The 23819-nt window shown below is 40.9% G+C and overlaps 1 protein-coding gene across 19 annotated transcripts in view; it reads right to left on the bottom strand.

The window, feature by feature from the left end:
• LOC105493406 (ataxin 2) overlaps positions 1 to 23819 on the bottom strand; it is a 155411-nt gene that overhangs the window by 76465 nt on the left and 55127 nt on the right. For all 19 annotated transcript variants that reach the window (XM_071071074.1, XM_071071076.1, XM_024796463.2 and 16 more), the window contains one exon: positions 378 to 502. In XM_071071074.1, the coding sequence (XP_070927175.1) occupies positions 378 to 502 (125 nt within the window). The remainder of the gene's footprint in view (positions 1 to 377; positions 503 to 23819) is intronic.

The raw sequence follows: 23819 nt of genomic DNA, 5'->3' as shown, positions 1-23819 counted from the left end.
ATTAAGACACCACTTTCCTTAAGCTACCTTATTTGGCAGGGTGTTAAAGCAAAACACACTGGCATTTCCTATGATTTCTAATTTTAACTTAAGTTGCTTATTATTATTTAGTTTAATCACAAAGAAGTAATTCATGAGCATCCACAAGAACAGACAGTACTCCTGCTTAATCCCTACAAGTAAAATAACAAACATTTTTCTTTATATACTGCTTGGGAGAAAGTCTCTAGTTACACAACAAACTTGCTGCTCTAAATACACTCACTACAATAACAACAACAACAAAAACACACTTCAATTACAACCAAGTGATAGGATGTCATATGCATACCACACTGACCACAGAGTCTAGCACTAATTACAAAGATCTTACTTACTACGTCATTTTCCAAAGCCTCAAGTTCCTCATTGGCTGTGAGTTCACCTGCATCCCAGGGCTCCAGGTCCTTCTCTTTGTGTTCGCCGTTCACTTTAGCACTGATAGCAGAGTCAGTAAAAGCATCTGGAAAGAATGGTTTTGGTTGAAAGTTCATATAGTCAGGCAATCAGCTACACTCACACATATGAATCACCAACAAAGACATATGTTAAAAAACAATTACAAAAAATGAATTTCACATAATTGTTTAACTTAGAATCTAACAGAAACATTTATTCAACATAATTTAGGTTGATGAAAACAAAAGACAAACGCACTATAATAAAGGTAAACTTAAAACGTACGTATGTGAAGATAAACTGCTATCTAAACTGATACGGAATATATAACATTCAGTAAGAGTATGCTTTCACATTTAATCTAGCAAATGGAATCATAGATGACTATCAGTAAAGGTATTTTCTTCTCATAATGCCACATGAAGTCTTTTTTTTTTTTTTGAGATGGAGTCTCATTCTGTTGCCCAGGCTGGAATGCAGTGGCACGATCTCGGCTCACTGCAACCTCCACCTCCCGGGTTCAAGCGATTCTCCTGCCTCGGCCTCCCAAGTAGCTGGGACTACAGGTACGTGCCACCACGCCCAGTTAATTTTTTGTATTTTTAGTAGATGTGGTTTCACCATGTTAGCCAGGCTGGTCTTGATCTCCTGACCTTGTGATATCCCCACCTCGGCTTCCCAAAGTGCTGGGATTACAGGCATGAGCCACCGTTCCCAGTCCACATGAAGCGTATTTTAATGTATTGACATAATTTATTAAATTATATTACAGATAATTACTCTGTGTGTCTCAGAAGTGATCAAGAAAATTTCTGGCCAGATGCGGTGGCTCATGCCTGTAATCCCAGCACTGTGGGAGGTCGAGGCAGGTGGATCACGAGGTTAAGAGATCGAGACCATCCTGGCCAACATGGTGAAACCCCATCTCTACTAAAAGTATAAAAATTAGCTGGGCATCGTGGCGCACGCCTGTAGTCTCAGCTACTCGGGAGGCTGAGGCAGGAGAATCGCTTGAACCCGGGAAGTGGAGGTTGCAGTGAGTGGAGATCACACCACTGCACTCCAGACTGGCAACAGGCTGAGACCCCATCTCAAAAAAAAAAAAAAAAGAAAAGAAAAAAGAAAATTTCTATCAATACATCAGAAATAACTCTTTTTTTTTTTCTTTTTTGAGATGGAATCTTGTTCTTTCACCCAGATTGGAGTCCAGTGGCACCATCTCAGCTCCCTGTAACCTCCACCTTCCAGGTTCAAGCAATTCTCCTGCCCCAGCCTCCCGAGTAGCTAAGATTACACGCGCTCACCAACAAGCCAAGCTAATTTTTGTATTTTTAGCAGAGATAGGGTTTCACCATGTTGGCCAGGCTGGTCTTGAACTCCTGACCTCAGGTGATCCACCCACCTCGGCCTCCCAAAGTGCTGGGATTACAGGCGTGAGCCACCACGCCTGGCCTAAAATATCTCTTTTGTTTAATGGATGTACTAATTAGATATATCTTCAAAATACTTGCAGCCAAATATATGTGGATTTTGCTTTTAACTTTCCATATTCATGTCTATGTGCAATGGTCAATATCCAAGCAAACTCTTGCCATTATTAAAGTAAAGCCATTCTAAGTGGTTTTAACCCCTCCCAGAACCCACTTCTTCATATATAACCACTCTGCTAAAAGTTCAGGCCCTACAGTATTACCTGTCTCAGAAAGTTCAGGTGGCAGGCGTATCTGGACTTCCTATTAACACACTCTCACTTTGTGTCCTCTTCTCTTCTACTAATGTTACTGAAGAGTACTGACTTATGAAAGCAAATGTACCATCCACATGTTTAGCTGACCATACTGCTGTCTGGCAAAGGAAATTTTCTCTAGTTGGGAGTTAGACTCAGCTAAATAAAGGACCACTGGGCAATGACGGCATTAGGAAATGCTCTGTAGATATAGGTTTGCATTTAAATGACTGGACCCATAGGGTACCACCTACTACGAACTAAGGAGTAATACTTCTGCTGATCTGGCTCTGCTGAGGAAATTAAGCTCCCAGCCACTGTTTCCTCCCAGTACTGCAAGTTGCCACTAAGAGGAGGAAGGGACGAATCAACAACTAAACACACAATACTCCTAACAAGAGGTTACTCCAGAGGAATTTTTTATTTGGCAATGCTTCTATAACTGTCATTGTCTCCCTAATGGGCAAAGTGATGCCAAAATAAGAAATTTGAGCCAGCAAATGTAAGCATTGAACTTCAAGCCTAACTAATTCTAACCTCTTCTTATCCCAAACTAGGTGTGGGTAGGTATGAGTGTGTGTACCTGTACATCAGGAAATAAAAGCATCAATCCACCTCTGGGCTTAGCTGCCAGCTCCACCAGCAGCACTACTCCCACTGCTAGCAATTCTAAGAGCCAAGAGTGTGCTGAGGGAGTTCCCCAGAGTAGCAGGACTCAGATGGGGGTGGAATGGAGCATTCACTAGAAATGGCTGAATTTTGGAAAATCTCCGTTAAGAGATTCCAAGAGACTAATGCTATCTTACCAACACCTCATCTTTGCTGAAAGCTACTGATGGCACTAAAAATATGATCTTATTTGATACTAACCTGAATCAAGTCCTACTCTACACTATCTTAAAGTTATGTGGATTGTTGGCAAAAATTAATTTAGCCACGTGTATTTTCAAGAATGTAAAATGTTCCAAGAAAACATCAAATAATAACCTACTTTAAGATCCTGAAATTCCTTTAATTCTTACAACACTAGACAAAAAACTATACTACAGGAAAATTCCAAACCAGTCATATTATCTTCTGGAAGAAGCAACAGGACTGTTCCTTTACATGTAAGATCGTGTTAATGTTTTAATCTTACTAGTTTTTGAAAAGCACACATTTAAGTAAATAAAGCATTTATTTAGATAGAAGCTCAGCATCAAAGACAATACACTTTTGATTCAAGAAATTAAAGCTCAAAGCAGTTAGAGATTTTTATAGAACCATATAAATAGATAAATTTTTCTCACTACAGGGTATGTATGTGTGTGAAAATATTTAGAAAATCTTGAGTCAAGCTGTCTTCAAATCAAAAGACCCCAAATTTACACACAAAGTAGCTTAAATATGTTTTTATGATATTATTATAAACGAATTTCTAAAAGGATCCCCAAGTAAGAACCAGTGTGGAAAAGCAAGCAAGCATCTAAAACTTCAGTGGCCCAGGCTTTATTCCACTGACCAGAATTTAAGCTGTGTTAAGAGGACATTATTAATAAATCTATTTTTCTCAATGCTACATTTTAATCTTAAATTTTCTGTTAACAATACCAAACTTAAAAAAAAAGTATTCACAGGTTATGGAGCAGTCTGGTCTGGTTTCGAGGCAGAAATGGGGAAGGGGAAACACATAAGTGTGATTCTATAAAGAATATTCCTTGATTTTAAAATTTCACCAAAAGTAGCTCTTTTTAAAGATGAGTAAAGACTTAGGGGAAGATGTGCAGAAGTGGAGAGTTAGTACAAAATGAGGCTGTAGCATCAGGATGCTGAAGAAAACCCTGGCTATATAAGTAATGCATTTCAGGTCAACATTGCATCATCAGCTAGAAAGGAAGCAAGATCTGGGTATCCATTCTGCACTATTACCAATATCCACTATCGTAAATTCTGATTTATTTTACAATGGTTACAAGTCTGGATTTTTGTTTCTATTTCTTAAATTTTTTTTTAAGAGATGGGATCTTGCTCTGTCACTCATGCTGGAGTGCAGTGCCTCAATCACTGCAGCCCTAAACTCCTGGGCTCAAGCAATCCTCCCATCTCAGCCTCCCAAGTCACTGAGATTACAGGCATGAGCTGCCATGCCCAGCAAGTCTGGATTTTAAAAAAAACATTGTTGGTAGTAAATAGTACAATGTTGTAACCAGGATTCCTGCAAAGTTCAGAAAAAACAACTGGCTCTAATCTACAGGTAACTGTGGGAATTTGCATGCAGATTTTACCAGTGCCCTAAGTCAAAGTATATTAATTTTCCATCACCCCCTATGGTGAGAAACAAAAGCACTGTAAGAACAAGATGCAAGAATACAAAGTGACTATTAGAAACGTGTTACCTGTTTCTGAAGAAACTACAGGCATAGAGAGAAAAAAGGAAAAACATAAAAACCATCAGATGAGATGATAAAAGAATTAGTTTTTCAATTTATAAAAGCCTCTAGACTAGCAGGCGACGTTGGAGGAAAGAACGAAATTGTATCACCTCCACCCCCTGTATCCTACCTCCATGCTACCCCCATAGCAGCGGGCTCTCAACACCTTCCCTTCTGATTCTGGGCAGAAACCCAGTCATTCTGGGCCAGTGGTGCCACCTGGTGGTGGTCGTAAAGAAATGTCTGAACCAATGTGTGAAACTCTTCTGAGTATCCCCAGCCCCATACCCAGGAAACAAGAGTACGTACTCAGCTTCTCAATCTTCCCTCTTTTACCTCTGAGCCAATAATGCCTCTGAAAAACCATTCAAACTTGTCTGAGCATCTCTTAAAGGGCCAGAATAATGGTCAAATAACTAAAATGCTAGTGTTTAAATATTAGAAATAAATATAAACTTAAATGTATAAAAACTATAAAATGACATAAAACTGGATGAAATAATCATTAACATCAGATTTAACATCAGAAACCCTCAAATGTGCTTCCAGAGAAGTCATCAAAATCCTCAGCTACCCATTTCAATTCAACTAAATCAGCCTTTTCTCAAACATCAAAATTCTAGATAAACCTAAAAAAATCATATTGTTTTGATCAATTACTATTCTTGTGGCATTTTCAACAACTTTTTAAGACAGTTTCTCATTATGTGTCATCAGTTATATGTGGACCAATCTATATACTATATAAAGTATCAGTATATAGATTGGTATCAGTGGGTGACAACCTGGCAACTGGGACTACTTACTCATTTTTAGCACTTACTGAGTACCTACAATGCACTCATAAGTCTGGACAAGGCGGGGATTCACATTTGACTGATACAATTCCCAGCATTTCCTGTAGGAGCTCCTGGGTGTGAGAGATTAGTTACAGAAACAAAGCAAATCTTTTAGAATCGAATACAGTGAGTGCTACGATACAATTAAGAACAAAGTTCTGAGGAACAAAAGGCTCTGGCTTTCTAAAGTGACAGTGACAGCCTAGCAGCAGCAGCTGATCGAGGCCTTCAAGAATACAAGAAGAAAATAAGGGGAAGTAAAATGATTCCAACACAGACTGGAGTGGCATTAAAAATATGTGTATAGGCGGGGGCGCAGTGGCTTACACTTGTAATCCCAGCACTTTGGGAGGCCGAGGCGGGCAGATCACCTGAGGTCGGGAGTTCGAGACCAGCCTGACCAACATGGAGAAACCCCCATCACTACTAAAAATAGCTGGGCATAGTGGCGCATGCCTGTTATCCCAGCTACTCGGGAGGCTGAGGGCAGGAGAATCACTTGAATCCGGGAGGCGGAGGTTGCAGTGAGCTGAGACTGCGCCATTGCACTCCAGTCTGAACAACAAGAGGGAAGCTCCATTTAAAAATTAAATAAATAGGCCGGGCGTGGTGGCTCACACCTGTAATGCCAGCACTTTGGGAGAATGAGGCAGGCGGATCATGAGGTAAAGAGATCGAGACCATCCTGGTCAACATGGTGAAATTCTGTCTTTACTAAAAATACAAAAATTAGGCAGGCATGGTGGTACATGCCTGTAGCCCCAGCTACTCGAGAGGCTGAGGCAGGAGAACTGCTTGAACCTTGAATTGCTTGAACTACTAGGAAGGCGGAGGTTGCAGTGAGCCAAGATCGTGCCACTGCACTCCAGCCTGGCGACAGAGTGAGACTCTATCTCAATAAATAAATAAATAAATAAATAAATAAATAAAATGTGTATAAACATTTTCTGAATTGTACACAAGACCACAGGCTTCCCAGGGAAGTGGGACTGGGGGTTAGAGGGGAGATTATTTTTTCATTGTATACTCATCTGTCCTAACTGCATTGTATACTACGAGCATATACTACATCACGTATTATACAGATTATATTAAAGACTATAATACTGAAGAATAACATAAACAAGTTGGGGATAAGAAACACAGTAAGGGTGCAGGATGTATGAACTGGAACAACAAAACCAAGGGCACAGGTGGAGCCATGCTCCTCAGGCTAGAATGGGGTACGGGTATGACGACAAAACAGGACTGTGGGGAGCCTCCAGATTAGGAATTCTCAGCCTTTTTCTTAATACATGGGCCCTTTGACATTTTAGGGAAGCCTATGTAACCGTATTCAGAATGTATTAAATTCATAAAATACACAGGAAATCAAATGAGAACAATTAACAATGAAATGCAGTTATCAAAAACTAAAAAAATCTGTTGGCATAGTAACATACATGCTTCTTAATTAAAGCATTAAATATTAAGATCCAGTAACAGGTTTAATAACTACTATAAATTTAAAGAGGTGATGAACATACATAATTATTTGAAGCCGGGTGCAGTGGCACATGCCTATAATCCCAGCTGCTCGGGAGGCTGAAGTGGGAGGACTGCCTGAGCCCACGAGTTCAAGGCCAGAGTGGATAACATAGCAAGATTCTGTTTCTAAAAATAACTTGAGGCCGGATGCGGTGGCTCACACCTGTAATCCCAGCACTTTGGAAGCTAAGGCAGGTGGATCACTTGAGGTCAGGAGTTGGTGACCAGCCTGGCCAACATGGTGAAACCCCATCTCTACTGAAAATACAAACATTAGCTAGGCATGGTGGTGCGCGCCTGTAATCCCAGCTACTCAGGAGGCAGAGGCAAGAGAATCGTTTGAACCCAGGAGGCAGAGGTTGCAATGGACTGAGACTGCACCACTGCACCTCCAGCCTGAGAGACAGAGCGAGACTCCATCTCAAATATATATATATATAAAATAATAATTTGAGATATCCATAACATCAAGCAATATGGAATTAACTGAGTTCTATACGTGCTTAAGTCATAAATACTGCTAACACTAGTTGTTTGTTGCCTATATTTTTAAATGGGAAAAAATGCTAAATTTCACTCGAAGGTTAGTGTAAATAAAGATGTAAATTCCTCTTCATCCAAGGTCATCAATGCCCTGAATTCTCTCCACAAATTCCTTGAGAATCCACAGATCCAGGTTAAAAATCCTGCCTCTTTGTACTGACAAGCAGGAAGAAAGAGCCTCTGCCATGAATAAAGCAAATAGGTGAGGGACTAGAAGGAGTGGTCATCAAGGTTGCAGAAACAGGTTTAAGGGAGGAAAAAAAAAAAGTCTGCTGAGCTCTCCTGAGGCAAGAGCTGGAAACTAATCAGCCCTCCAGTGGGACTTTCTCCAGCCACACCCAGCAGGCTGGATTAGGAGTAGACAGAGTTTAAGATCTCAGAGGAACAGAGAGCGCTGTGAGGGGCAAGAAGAGAATAGAAGTGTAGTTTATAGCTGTGGTCAGAGTAGATCTTGGAAGGCATTCTGGAAGAGAAGCAGTCCCTTCCGAGTGATGACACAGTCATGAAAGCAGGATGCTACAACGCCGTGGAGGTGAAAGGGACAGATGGAACAGAACTTACAAGGCTATGTTTCCTAAAGAATAGTGTTCTCCAAATGATCCATTTGAAAATAAATTATTGCAACACACACTACAGTCGTCTTTCAGTATCTATGGGCGATTGGTTCTAATACCCCCTGGGATACCAAAATCCATGGATGCTTAAGTCCCTGATAAAAAATAGTATATAATATTTGCATACTCTCGCATACTTTAAATCTCTAAGTTACCTATAATACCTAATACAAAGTAAATGCTATGGAAATAGCAGTTGTACTGCATTGTTTAGGGAATAATGACAAGAAAAAAAGTCTGTACATGTTCAGTATAGATGCTTTTCATTTCCCATATAATTTTCTTTCCTTTTTTTTTTTTTTTTTTTTTTTTGAGACAGAGTCTCACACTCTGTTGCCCAGGCTGGAGTGCAGAGGCACAATTTCAGCTCATGGAAACCTCTACTTCACAGAATCAAGCAAATTTCTTGTCTCAACCTCTCGAGTAGCTGGGATTACAGATGTGCACTACCATGCCCAGCTAATTTTTTGTACTTATAGTAGAGCTACGGTTTTGCCATGTTGGCCAGGCTGGTCTTGAACTCCTGACCTCAGGTGATCCATCCACCTCAGCCTCCCCAAGTGCTGGAATTACAGGTGTGACCCACAGCCCCAGCATATTTCCCATATTATTTTGAATCCATGGTTGGTTGAATTCACAGTATGTAACACATGGATAGAGAGGGCTGACTGTATCTGCAAACTAACATTTGAAGACATCAGGGTCCCAGCCACAAAACTAAGAAATGAATGATAATTACAATTTTAATCATTGTCTATGGCACCATGCCTATGTAAGAGAAAAAAAAAAGTTCTTCCCTGGTTTAGGAGTATAAAATTGGGTCTAGTGAGTATAAAAATATATTTTAAAAAATTAAAAACATAAAAATATAGTAAATATAAGTAAATTAAGTTTAAAAATATAAATATTTCAGTGGTGGCTCACACTTGTAATCTCAGCACTGGGAGGCCATGGCGGGTGGACTGCCTGAGCTCAGCAGTTCAAAACCAGCCTGGACAACACAGCAAAATCCTGTCTCTACCAAAAATATAAAAAATTAGCCAGGTGTGGTGATGCGCACCTGTGGTCCCAGCCACTCGGGAGGCTGGGGTGGGAGAATCACTTGAGCCTGGGAGGAGGAGGTTGCAGTGAGCCAAGATCTGTATTACCACACTCCAACCTCAGTGACAGAGTGAGACCCTGTATATAAAAAATATATATATGTAAAGTTTTCAAAAATCAATCAAAGGAATACATGTATGTTGAACACCTAGTAACTGTAAGTCACTGTATATATACTAGACACCATGGTTGGGGGGACATTTCCTTAATTCTATAAATTTGTTTTCTAAACTCCAGAAAAGTTTAATGCATTGGGAGAGATAAAATATACTGGCAAAAAGATACTACACACTGCTTCGTAAAGATGAGTGTTTGATACATGACGGAAAGCACTGGTTCTCCAACTGTACTTCATGACATCCTATGATGTCTTCAGGACACCCCAGAAGACAAGGGAAAACTGAGTACGTAGGGAGCTAGGACACCACTAGCTCTTCTTCCAACCACGCTTGTTTTAACTAAGAGTCAGCATGGGATCTCATCAGAGGGAAAAAACTGACCTATTCTATGCTAAAAAGAAAATGTTAAAAGTCTGGGCATGGTGACTCACACGTGTAATGCCAGCACTTGGGAAGGCTGAGATGGGAGGATCACTGGAGCCCAGGAGTTCAAGATCAGCCTGTGCAACACAGTGAGATATCTGTCTCTACAAAAGCTAAACTAAAAAAACAAACAAAAAAATTAGCCAGGTAGGGTGGTACATGTACTTGGGAGGCTGAAATGGGAGAATAGCTTGAGCTCACGAAGCAGTAACCCATGATGGCAATACTGCATTCTAGTAGGGGTGACAGAGAGAGACCCTTTCCCAACAAATAAATACATACAAACATAAATTAATTTAAAATGTAAAGTTTAACAGCCATTGTTATAGGCAATAAAAACAAACCACAATGAGCAGGGAATGTGAGAGAAGACTCTAAAAAGGACAGATGTGGGCTTGGTTTTGAAAAAGTATCTAAAACTCCAGTTAATAAGGTAGATTCTTGAAGTTAGGATTAAATCCAGGAGTAAAAGAAGGCGGCACAGGCTGGCCACGGTGGCTCACGCCTGTAATCCCAGCAACTTGGGAGCCCAAGGCACGTGGATCACAAGGTCAGGAGTTCGAGACCAGCCTGGGAAACAGTGAAATCCGTCTCTACTAAAAATACAAAAATTAGCAGGGCATGGTAGCACGTGCCTGTTGTCCCAGCTTTTTGGGAGGCTCAGGCAGGAGAATCACTTGACTTGAACCCGGGAGGCGGAGGTTGTGGTGAGCCAAGATTGCGCCACTGCACTCCAGCCTGGGCAACAGAGCGAGACTCTATCTCCAAAAAAAAAAAAAAAAAAAGAAGGCACAAAGTTGGTGATGTCTAACACACAGAACATGCCACAGTAGGTCAGTAAGTGGATTAACATTGGGAAATAATGAGAGGTAAGGTTGAAAAAGAGAAGTTCCACTGGGAAGAGTCCTGTATAGCATCCCAACTTTATTCTGTAAGCAATAGTGGCCACTGAAGATTTTGAGCAAGGGATGAGATGATCTAATAAAAGCAATGTCTAAGAATTTCTTTACGTCAATGCCCAGGACTGACTGAAAATGAGAAATCTGGCAGACAAGTTGTTTAGAAGATTATAACAATATTTGCCTTGGTGGAAGAAAACAGGGACCACCCTTATTTTCTATTTTCACTGTTAAATCTTTTGGTATACACTTTTTGAAATTTTTACCACGTGTGCATATATAATTTTTTAAAGTAAAGTTGTAAACAGAAAAAAAATCTACAATGAGATACTACTTCTTTTTTGTTTTGTTTTTTGTTTTGTTTTTTTTGTTTTTTTTTTTTTTGAGACGGAGTCTCGCTCTGTCGCCCAGGCTGGAGTGCAGTGGCGCAATCTCGGATCCCTGCAAGCTCCGCCTCCCGGGTTCATGCCATTCTCCGGCCTCAGCCTCCCGAGTAGCTGGGACTACAGGCGCCCGCCACTGCGCCCGGCTAATTTTTTTCTATTTTTAGTAGAGACAGGGTTTCACCATGGTCTCGATCTCCTGACCTTGTGATCCGCCCGCCTCGGCCTTCCAAAGTGCTGGGATTACAGGCGTGAGCCACCGCGCCCGGCCGAGATACTACTTCTTACTCTCCCACGAGGATGGCTATAATCAAAGAGACAGACAATAACAAATGCTGGTGGGGATGTGAAAAACGTAAGAAACCTCATACACTGCTAGTAGGATTGTAAAATGATACAGCTATGTTGGAAACAGCTATGTGGGATTGTAAAATGATACAGCTACCATGCCCAGGAGACCAGCCTGTGCAACACAGTGAGACCTCACCTCCATTTTCAAAAAAATAATAAAAAGGAAAGAAACAGCCCAACAGTTACATAAAAGCTTCAACACAGATTTAGCATATGAGCCAGCAATTATCTTGCAGGTATGTGTGTGTATGTATGTATGTATGTATGAGTATGCATACACACACATCCCCATGAAAATTGAAAACCTGTGTCCACACACAATTTTTTTTTTTTGAGATGAAGTCTCACTCTGTCACCCAGGCCGGAGTGCAGTGGCATGATCTTGGCTCACTGTAGCCTCAGCCTCCTAGCTTCAAGTGATTCTCTGCCTCAGCCTACCTAGTAGCTGAGATTACAGGTGCACGCCACCACACCCAGTTAATTTTTATATTTTTAGTAGAGACGGTGTTTCGCCATGTTGGGCAGGCTAGTCTCAAACTCATGGTCTCAAGTGATCTGCCGGCCTCAGCCTCCCAAAGAGCTTGGATTACAGGCATGAGCCACCACACCCGGCCCACACAAAAACTTTAAAAGTCAATGTTAATAGCAGCATTACACATAAGTCAAAAGGTGGAAATAATGAAAATATCCACCAACTGATGAATAAACAAAACGTAATGCGCCTGTGTACCTGTACAATGGAATATTTGGCCATGAAAAAGAAGTACTAATACATGCCACAACACGGAAGAAACATACCAAGTGAAACAAGCCTATCATAATATATATGGCCAGGTGCGGTAGCTCATGGCTGTAATCTCAGCACTTTGGGAGGCCGAGGCGGGCAGATCACTTGAGGTCAGGAAATCAAGACCAGCCTGGCCAACACAGTGCAACCCCGTCTTTACTAAAAATACAAAATTAGCCAGGTGTAGTGGCGTCCCAGCTACTCAAGAGGCTGAGGCGGGAGAATCGCTTCAACCTGGGAGGTAGAGGTTGCGGTGAGCCGCGATCATGCCACTGCACTCCAGCCTGGGCAACAGAGTGAGGCTCTGTTTCAAAAAAAAAAAAAGAAAAAAGAAAAAAAAAAAAAGAGGCTATATATGATTCCATTAATATGCAATGTCCAGAATGGGAAAACCTATGAAGACAATAGATCAATAGTTGCCTGGAGCTGGGGAAAATTGAAACAAACAGAGAGGAACTGCTAAGGGGTTCAGAGTTTCTTTTCAGGGTGATGAAAATGTAAATTGATTGTAGTGATGGTTGCACAAAGCTGTGAATATATTTAAAAAAAAAAAATGGGCTGGGAGCAGGGTTCACGCCTGTAATCCCAGCATTTTGGGAGGCTGGGGCAGGAGGATCATTTGAGGCCCAGAGTTTTGAGACCAGCCTGGGCAACATAATGAGACCTCATCAGTACAAAAAATAACAAAAATTAGCCAGGAGTGGTGATGCATATCTGCAGTCCCAGCTTAATCAGGAGGCTGAGGTGAGAGAATCGCCTGAACCCATGAGTTTGAGGTTATGGTGAGCTGTGATGGCGCCACTGCACTCCAGCCTGGACAACAAAATGAGACCCTGTCTCAAAATAGAACTGAAAAAAAAAACAAACCTAATTTTCTCCCTATCTCAAATGAATGATTAAATTTTCTAGCACTATGATAAAGTGAGATAAAAGGAAAAAAAAAATCCGTAAGAGAAAAATATATCCTGTTTAAGTAATAAAAACCAGTATTTATTTTCCTTACTAATAAATTGTTTGTGAGAGGTACACATTGGATTCTTCAGTTAAAATTCAAGGGAAAACATTTATAAGATAAAATACATCATCTTAGTTTGACTAAGCCCACTACATAAGAAAAAAGGCACTACAATTAGTAACTTTTCTTCTTGTTGTTGAGACAGGGTCTCACTTGGCTCACCACAGCCTCAATCTCCCTGGGCTCAGGTGATCCTCTCACCTCAGCCACCTGAGTAGCTGGGACTACAGGTGCACAACACCATGTCTGGCTACTTTTTGTATTTTTTTGTAGAAACGGGGTTTCACCATATTGCCCAGGATGGTCTTGAACTACTGGGCTCAAGCAATTCATCTGCCTTTGCCTCCCAAAGTGCTGAGATTACAGGAATGAGCCACTATATCCAGCTGGTAATTTTATGTTTTTATAGCAATTTTCTTAAGCTCTAAATTAGCTAACTTAAAATTTGAACTAAAAATTGTTTAGAAATGGTATCACTTAAAATGGTGCTGCATTTTACTTCAAAATCAACTAAAAAATAAAAATAAAAAATTCAAACTTACTAATGAGGTTCCTCTGAAAGCTGAGTGAAGATCAATAGCCCACGCTCTACAGAATCAAAAATACATCAAATTCTACAGCAAAGCGTGAGTGGTGCAAAACAAGAACAAGACAAAATACGGAAATTCACTTCATGAGGTTTGCTGTATTTAAAAAAATAAGGTGATGGATTCCATGTATGTAATACTAGATTGCTGATTCCCACACTATCTCCTAAAAAGATCAAAATAAGTTTTAGAAAAGATTCCAATATAAAGATACTGCTGTTTTCATTTTCTCCATTAGGCTTCTGGATCAGGATCTATTTTAAGTGGGGAGGAGGAGGAAAAGCTACCTGAAAGAAATTTCTACCATCTCAAAATATGAAATTAGCCTAGGCCTGGTGTGATAGCTTAAGCCAGTAATCCCAGCACTTTGGGAGGCTGAGGCAAGAGGATCACTTGGGCTCAGGAGTTCAAGACAGCCTGAGCAACACAGTGGGACCTTGTCTCTATTTTAAAAAGAAGAATTCTAAAAATAGAGAATAAAAGAGACAAAGAGAAAGAGAGAAACAAGGAGAAATTAGTCCAATCATTGTTTGAGCACTTCTTTATAAAAAGTACTATTTTCAGCTCAAAAATTAAAGAAAAAAAAAAAAAAAAGAAAGTGATTCTGTAGAAGAGCTAAGACAAAAAAAGTAAATTTAGAAATGCTCAAGAATCAAAAAAACAGAATTTAGGAACTGAAATGTCCATACTATTAGCGAAGAATAGTAGTCTTTTTATAACAACTTATTCTCAAACCTATGGCAAAAGTGTTCAGAATTAGGTTAAGGAAAAGTCAGTAAAATGAAATGAATTCCAATTCTTACAGCTATACAAGTATCTTGTTTCCCTGGCAAATATGTAAAACATTTTATAGATTCGGATTCTTTTCTAATAAAAAACAGAACAACTATTCAAGTACATATGCCCACTTAATATTCTTTCCCAGGAGTATGAAATAGAAATAGAACAAAGTAGAAATTAAACTGAGATAATTTATTCACATTCCTTCTCTTGCTTTATTACTAGTTTTAATATATCTGCTATGCATAAGACTCCACTGAGACCATCCAAGGCAAGAGAAAAAAATAATACTAAAACCAGACAGTAAGTATATTAGCATTACACAACCCTGCCAGTAAAGTCTTACTGAAAATGTCCTGAAAACATATGAGTTACTTACCTAAAAAAGAGTTTAAGAATGCTACTTGTTTTACTTAAACTATCCCACTAGCAGAGTGTTAAGTGTTTTTGCAACTCCCTCAGTACCACTAAGTAGTATTAATCTTTCTCACATTTACCATTCAGCACCAGCTGATAGACAATCTGAATTTCTTAAAAATAAAATAAAAATAAACTACACTTCTCAAATCATTACAAGGGAGGAGGGCCACCTTTTCTTATGTTCACTGGCTATTTTAAAAACTTTTTTTCTACTTTTCCCAGTTTGTGGCAGGTCTTTTTAAATGTACGGTTACTTTTGGACACATCTAAGTATTTTTGTTTTTGTTTTTTTGAGATGGAGTCTTGCTCTGTCACCCAAGCTGGAGTGAAGTGGCACAATCTTGGCTCACTGCAACCTCCCCTTCCCAGATTCAAGCAATTCTCCTGCCTTAGCCTCCTGAGTAGCTGGGATTACAGGCATGTGTCACCACGCCTGACTAATTTTTTTCTATTTTTAGTAGATACGGGGTTTCACCACATTGACCAGGTTGGTCTCAAACTCCTGACCTCAAGTGATCCACCCGCCTTGGCCTCCCAAAGTGCTGGGATTACAAGCGTGAGCCACCACACCCAGCCTAAATCTTTACTTTTTTAATAATCAAATATATCAATCTTTTATGTTTTTTTTTTTTTTTTGCTCTGGTAGTCATGCTTATAAAGTCCTTTTCCACTCAAAATTATACAGATTCACAGATCTGCTCCAGTGTAGTTTGAGTGTTGTTTTGTTTAATTACAGTTCTCTCATTAATCTATTTGATTTTATTTTAGTTATCAGTGTGAAGTAGGAATCTAATTTGTCCCCAATGTCCCAGAATCATTTACTGAATAATCCACCTTTCCTCCAGAATTAAAGTGCTATGTTTATTGTATATTAACAAAATACCACATAAACTCAGTTTTGGATTCTCCATATGTAGCCACTATGACAGTTATGTTTTAATTCTTTTTTTTTTTTTTTTTTTTTTTAAAAACAAGAGTTTTGCTCTTGTTGCCCAGGCTGGAGTGCAATGGCGCAATTTTGGCTCACTGCAACCTCCGCCTCCCGGATTCAAGCAATTCTGCCTCAGCCTCCCGAGTAGCTGGGACTACAGGCATGTGCCACCATGCCTAACTAATTTTGTATTTTTAGTAGAGACAGGGTTTCTCCATGTTGGTCACGCTGGCCGTGATCTACGCACCTCAGCCTCCCAAAGTGTTGGAATTACAGGCATGAGCACTGCGCCCAGCTGACAGTTATGTTTTAATTCTGACATATTTTAATATTTGGTAGGGCAAGTCCTCCTTTATGACTCTTGTCGAAAGAAATTTCCAAAATTCTTCTGTTACTACACATAATCTAATAAACTTTAGAATTATTTTGTCAGTTTCTACAAAAACAGAGATATGTGTGTGTGTGTGTGTGTATATATATATAAATATATATATAATTTTCTTTTTTTTTTTTTTGAGATGGAGTCTCGCTCTGTCACCTGGCTGGAGTGCAATGGCGCAATCTCAGCTCACTGCAATCTTCACCTACAGGGTTCAAGTAATTCTCCTGCCTCAGCTTCCTGACTGGCTGGTACCCGCCACCATGCCCAGCTGATTTTTGTATTTTTAGTACAGACGAGGTTTCACCATGTTGACCAGGCTGGTCTCAACCTCCTGTCCTCAAGTGATCAGCCCACCTCGGCCTTCCAAAGTGCTGGGATTACAGACGTGAGCCAACACACCCAGCCAAAACTGAATATATTTAAAGATTTCTTTGAGGAAAACTGATAACGTTGTAGTATTAAATAATTCCATTCAAAGTATGGCATGTTTCTCCATTTAGCCAAACCTACTTTTATTTCTCCTTCAGTAGTGTCTTCATAAATCTTCAGTTTATCCCCATGTCCTATGCTTATTTGTTTTTGTTTTTGAGACACAGTCTCGCTCTGTCACCCAGGGTGGAGTGCAACACGGCCATCTCGGCTCATTGCAACCTCCGTCTCCTGGATTCAAGCGATTCTCCTGCCTCAGCCTCCCAAGTGGCTAGGATTACAGGTGACCGCCACCCCACCCAGCTAATTTTTGTATTTTTAGTAGAGCCATGTCGGCCAGGCTGGTCTCCAACTCCTTAACTCAGGTGATCCGCCACACCAGGGTGCTTTGTTTTTGAGACAAGGTCTTGCTTGTCACCCAGGCTGGAGTGCCGTGGTACAACCACAGCTCACTGCAGCCTTGACTTCCTGGCTGCAAGTGATCCTCTTACCTCAGCCTCCCAAGTAGCTGAGTCTACAAATATACACCACCACACCCGGCTAATTTTTGTACTTTTTGTAGAGACGGGGTTTCGCCAAGTTGCCGAGGCGGGTCTTGAACTCCTGAACTCATCCTATGGCCTCAGCCTCCAAAAGTGTTACAGGCATGAGCCACTGCACCTGGCCTATTTCTACACTTTGGATTCTGCTCCCATGTATCTTGAATCAACCTTACTCTTATTAGGACCAAACAATATTTTTTTATTGTCTAAATAAAATTCTATTTTATGTTAGAGGTTTTTCTTTTTTATATTTAATAAATGAAGTTATTGTTTTGACTTTGGCAAACGTGATAGGGCAGAGAATTTCTATATACTCTAAAAAATATAAAACATAACTTGAATAAATGGAAGATGACCATATCTTCATAAACAAGTAATACTATTCTACTGTGTACCACCAACTATTCTGTTTAGCTTTCCATCACATAGTTCCATTCCACCTATTTCTTTCTTTTATCTCAGTAATCTCTGTACTGTCTTCCATACTGGCCTCAATAAATGCCACTCTCCATTTACTGCTTGGCCCCCGAATGAACACATATCTGTGTCTTAATAAACCACAGCAAAGTCGAGGCTGTAAACTTTCTAATGGGTCAGTTTTAAGAGAAGAATATTGTACCACTGAGAGTTCTAGCTAGCTCACTAGAATGACAACTCCCAAAGTCCATGGCCCCAACTCAACCTCCTTTCCTGCCCACTGATCTGGACCAACCTAGCTACAAGACTACCTGTGTATCCATTATTTCATCTGTCTATGTACCACAGGGCACCTCAAAGGAGAGACTATCCATCCTGATCACTTGCCCAGCTTTAGTGCTGCCTGCCTGCCTGCCACATCTAAAGCCTACTGCATGCACTCCTAGCTACAAGGATATGCCTACTTAGCTGCAGGGCTGTGGCCTACCTGCCCTAGCCCTAGTAAAGCATCATCCATGAATGAACTTGAAACACATTTAGACTTCTCAGGCCCCAAGGCTTCCTAGGTCATATCCTGCTCTGCGATCTGCCTCTTCATTACATGACTGATACAGCATTTCTAATGTCACACCCTTCTGAAGAGATCCCTGTTTGTTACTCGTATTCTGTTACTTAACACAAAGAGCTATCAGACCAAAAAGACAACCATATGAGAACACAACAGCACAACACCAGAATAAAACAATCTGTAGAATTTTATTTCTCACTGTTCTATAATTACACATTCATACTCCAACTTCTTCCAACTACTAAAATCTACACAATTCTTTTATTTTTTTTTTTTATTTTTGAGATGGAGTCTCGCTCTGTCGCTCAGACTGGAGTGCAGTGGCATGATGTCAGTTCACTGCAACCTCCGCCTTCTGGGTTCAAATGATTCTCCTGTCTCAGCCTCCTGAGTAGCTGGGATTAGAGGTGCACGCCACCATACCAGGTTAATTTTTTTTGTAAAATCTACAGAATTATTTGCATCGCTGACTCCATTTGTTATTCAATGTCACGCAGTTCAGTATTCCATTTTTCTTGAATTCATTCACATGCTTTTGTATCTCTAAAAATGCTTAGAATAGAGTACGTGGCGTACATGAACTCCCTGAAGAAACCGTGAACACCATGAAATTACATATAGTGTGGGCACGGTGGCTTGCACCTATAATCCCATCACTTCTGAAGGCCAAGGTAGAGGACTGCTTGAACCCAGGAGGTAAAGGCCAGCCTGGGAAACATAGTGAAAACCAGTGTCTAAAAAATATTTTAAAAATTAGCCGGGCATAGTGGTGCGCACCTGTAGTCCCAGCTACTTGGGAGGCTGAAGTGGGAGAGTTGCTTGAGCCAGGAGGTTGAGGCTACAGTAAGCCATGATCACACCACTGCATTCCAGCCTGAGTGACAGAGCATGACCCTGTTTCTTTAAAAAAAAAAAAAAAAATTAATTTTTAAAAGACTTACATTACATGTAAAATCTACATGTGTGGTGTAAATTTTTCTAGGGTGAGGATATACAGTTTCACTAGGTATACAGTTTCACAAGGTTCTCAACAGGGAACCAAAATAGATGCTTATATTTCTCTGTACTGTCCATAGCAACAAGCACAGCAAGGAACACATCCCAGAGCTCTCTAAGTATCTGTTGGATGACTATATATGTAAGACCACTTACAGCTTTTTCATTCTTTCCATAAAATAATGCTTCTACAAAAGTGTATTAAGGCACTGAATTTCATTTATTCAAACACATTTATATTGAGCCTGTACTATGTGCCAAAGCACTATACCAAACCATGAGAATAAATAATACAGTATCACTGTCTTACTTTGAGCACAAGGAACTCAAAGTGTAACAGGGGAGACAAGCACATAATTTTAATACAACATGGAATAAGCGCAATGATATACACATGATAGGAGGGAACTTGTGTGTGGTAGCTGGCAGTGTGTAAGTGTCATGTGGCAAAAGCAGCAGGCAAAGAAACAGACACTGGGGACACACATCTAAGGGGGGTGTGAAGGAAAAGCAGCCCAGGAATGAGAAAGGGAAGGAATGATCAATAAACATAAAAAATACAGAAGAGCAAATTCTGAAGGAGGGTGAAACGAACATTTAAGTGCAGCAATAAAGACAGAAAAAGATCCCACAAAGGCCGGGCACGGTGGCTCACGCCTGTAATCCCAGCACTTTGGGAGGCTGAGGCGGGCGGATCACAAGGTCAGGAGATCGAGACCACGGTGAAACCCCGTCTCTACTAAAAATACAAAAAATTAGCCGGGCGCGGTTGTGGGCGCCTGTAGTCCCAGCTACTGAGGAGGCTGAGGCAGGAGAATGGCGTGAACCCGGGAGGCGGAGCTTGCAGTGAGCTGAGATCCGGCCACTGCACTCCAGCCTGGGCGACAGAGCGAGACTCCGTCTCAAAAAAAAAAAAAAAAAAAAAAAAAAAAAAAGATTAAAAAAAAAAAAAAGATCCCACAGGACCTGGCAGTTAGAGGTTAACGGTAGCCTTAGGCAGAATAATGGCTAGAAGAATTCAGGATTAAAAAGAATCCTTTTGGGCCGGGCACAGTGGCTCACGCCTATAATCCCAGCACTTTGGGAGGCTGAGGCAAGCAGATCAGGAGATCGAGACCATCCTGGCTAACACGGACGGTCTCTACTAAAAATACAAAAAATTGGCCGGGCAAGGTGGCAGGTGCCTATAGTCCCAGCTACTTGGGAGGCTGGGGCAGGAGAATGGCGCAAATCCATGAGGCGGAGCTTGCAGTGAGCTGAGATGGCGACATTGTACTCCAGCTTGGGTGATAGAGTGAGACTCTGTCTTTAAAAAAAAAAAAAAAAAAAAGAATCCTTTTTAGGATGAGCAGGAAGCGAATAGGTTTTCAGGCTAAAAGGAAAGATTAAGTAGAAAGGAGGATGTTGAAGAGTCCAGAAACAGAGAAGTGGTATAAAAGAACAAGGAGAAAATAAGATGGCCGGGCATGGTGGCTCACGCCTGTAATCTCAGCACTTTGGGAGGCCAAGGCAGGTGATCACTTGAGGTCAGGAGTCCGAGACCAGCCTGGCCAACATGGTGACACCCTGTCTCTACTAAAAATACAAAAATTAGCCGGGCATGGTGGCAGATGCCTATAGCCCCAGCTACTCAGGAGGTTGAGGGGGGAGAATCCCTTGCACCTGGGAGGTGGAGACTGCAGTAAGCTGAAATTGCACCACTGCACTCCAGCCTGGGTGACAGACGGAGACTCTATCTTTAAAAAAAAGAGCAAGGAGGTAGGTAGAAGGGAGAGCGTCAAGGACATGATTGAAGAAGTTGGCTTAAAAATCGTCTCTACTAAAAACAGAGGAAAAACAATAACGAGGCCAGGTGTGGTGACTCATGTCTGTAATCCCAGGATTTTGGGAGGCCAAGTCTTTTGGAAGACTCTTAGGCCCAGCAGTTTGAGACCACCCTGTGCAACATGGGGAAACTCCATCTCTACAAAAAATATAAATATAAAAAATTAGCTAGGCATAGTAATATGCATATATAGTCTTAGCTATGTAGGAGGTTGAGGTGAGAGGATCACCTGAGCCTGGGAAGTCGAGGCTGCAGTGAGCTGTGATTGCATCACTGCACTCCAGCCTGGGCAACAGAGCAAGACCATCTCAAAAAAAAAAAAAAAAAGATGGCATGGAGGAGGAAGATAAATTTGTAGATAAGGAAGGGAGTGGTCAGTTGATGGAGATCTTTTCCATTAACCAACCTTTTCCTTACATGATTTTTCACTAAATGTGACAAAGAATCTGTTAAGCGAAAGTAATTCTTCAGACTAAATCCAATTAGAATGGTCATGAATAAGGAATCGCAGGATATTATATAGTATTAGAATCAAAGCATGCAATTAGTTATAAGTTTAAAGGACAGAACATGTTCTGTGTTACTTCACCAAAGCCAGTATAGCATGTATTTTTGATCAGTCCTAAATAGCCCTAAATGCAGTGGAAAATATGATTTAGGCCAAGGGCTGGCAAACTTTTCTGTAAAGAGACAGTCAAATTTTCTGGCTTTGCAAGCCCTACAGTCAGCTACAACTATTCAACTCTATGGCTACAGCCATGAAAACAGCCATAGATAATGCACAAATGCATGGGCATAGATATGCTACAATAAAATTTATTTACTGATGGGTAGATCTGCTGACCCCTATCATCTAGGCTGAGAATCCTACTAAGAAAATGAAGCAGTAGGAAAAAGTATGAGGAACAATGGAATAAGAAAACAGAAGTAAAGCCATAGTTGAGTTGGAGTAAAGAGAAAAACATGAATAATAGTGCAACAGGAAGAGCAGAAAGAAAATGAAGGAAAAAAAATAGAGGAGAAAGGAATACTGGAAATGGATGGAAAATCAAGTAAAAAACAAGCAGAGATAACAGGACAATTCCAAAGGTACACGAACGCAGAGCGAAAAGCGGCTGATAAGAAGTTTTGGCAAAATGAAGAGAATCTCAGATTTGTCTACACTGGAATTCAAATAAAGGATAAATAAAAACTGATTTTCCAATGATAATCTGATGGTCTCCTCTAATTATGAATGTGCCAAGGGGACTCACAGCTCATAAGATTGTAAAGCTACTTTCAGTTTGTCAGTAAATCAACTGGAACATGTATAACATTCAAGAGACCAAATGAAATTTATTCATCGTACCATAAGAAGTCACTATTTCTAAGCCTTTTACTCATTTGCATATATGCATGAGTATAACTTTTAAACTTTATTGAAATCAATGATGTTAGCATCAAGAACTTAAAAGTCACACTGACCTTACTTATGTTAAAAGGTTTCCCCAGCAGTGGCTCACGCCTGTAATCCCAGCACTTTGGGAGGCCCAGACGGGTGGATCATGAGGTCAGATCAAGACCAACCTGGCTAACACGGTGAAACTCTGCCTCTACTAAAAATACAAAAAAATTAGCCAAGCGTGGTGGCGGGCGCCTGTAGTCCCAGCTACTGGGGAGGCTGAGGCAGGAGAATGGCATGAACCTAGGAGGCGGAGCTTGCAGTGAGATGCGATCGCGCCACTGCACTCCAGCCTGGGCAACAGAGCGAGACTCCATCTCAAAAAAAAAAAAAAAGAAAGAAAGAAAGAAAGAAAGAAAAGGTTTCCCCAGCAGCCGGGTGCAGTGGCTCACACCTGTAATCCCAGCACTTTGGGAGGCCAAGGTCGGGGGAATCAAAAGGTCAGGAGTTTGAGACCAGCCTGGCCAATATGGTGAAACCCCGACTCCACTAAAAATACAAAAATTAGCCTGGCATGGTGGCAGGCGCCTATAATCCCAGCTACTCCAGAGGCTTAGGCAGAAGAATCGCTTGAACCTGGGAGGCAGAGGTTTCAGTGAGCCAAGATCATGCCACTGCACTCCAGCCTGGGCGACAGAGCAATACTCCGTCTCAAAATAAAGGTTTCCCTGGCCGGGCACGGTGGCTCATACTTGTAATCCCAGCACTTTGGGAGGCCTAGGCAGGTGGATCACCTGAAGTCAGGAGTTCAAGACCAGCCTGACCAACATGGAGAAACCCTGTCTCTACTAAAAATAAAAAATTAGCTGGGCATGGTGGCACATGCCTGTAATCCCAGCTACTCGGGAGGCTAAAGTAGGAGAATCGCTTGAACCCAGAAGGCGGAGGTTGCGGTGAGCGAAGATTGCATCATTGCACTCCAGCCTGGGCAACAAGAGAGAAACTCTGTCCCAAGGAAAAGGAAACAAAAAGGTTTCCCCAAAAATAAAGTCAAAGATTTAAAACACACACACACACAAAATCTTGAACAACATAATAGTCTGCATCTTGTATTTCTTGTTTTTTTTTTTTTTACTTTTAGTTTTAGTTTTATTTGTGGAAAAATCCTTTAACAACCATGCAACTTACTTGGCTGGGCACAGTGGTTCACGCCTATAATCCCAGTAATTTGGGAAGCCCAGGCAGGCGGATCACCTAAGGTCAGGAGTTTGAGACAAGTCTGGCCAACATGGTGAAACCCCATCTCTACTAAAAATACAAAAATTACCCAGGTGTGGGTGGTGTGTGCCTGTAATCCCAGCTACTAAGGAGGCTGAAGCAAGATA

This window comes from Macaca nemestrina, chromosome 10, assembly GCF_043159975.1.
Source record: "Macaca nemestrina isolate mMacNem1 chromosome 10, mMacNem.hap1, whole genome shotgun sequence".
Taxonomy (NCBI): Eukaryota; Metazoa; Chordata; class Mammalia; order Primates; family Cercopithecidae; genus Macaca; species Macaca nemestrina.
Note: the sequence above shows the minus strand (reverse complement) of the source record. Positions and strands in the feature narration are given on the sequence as shown.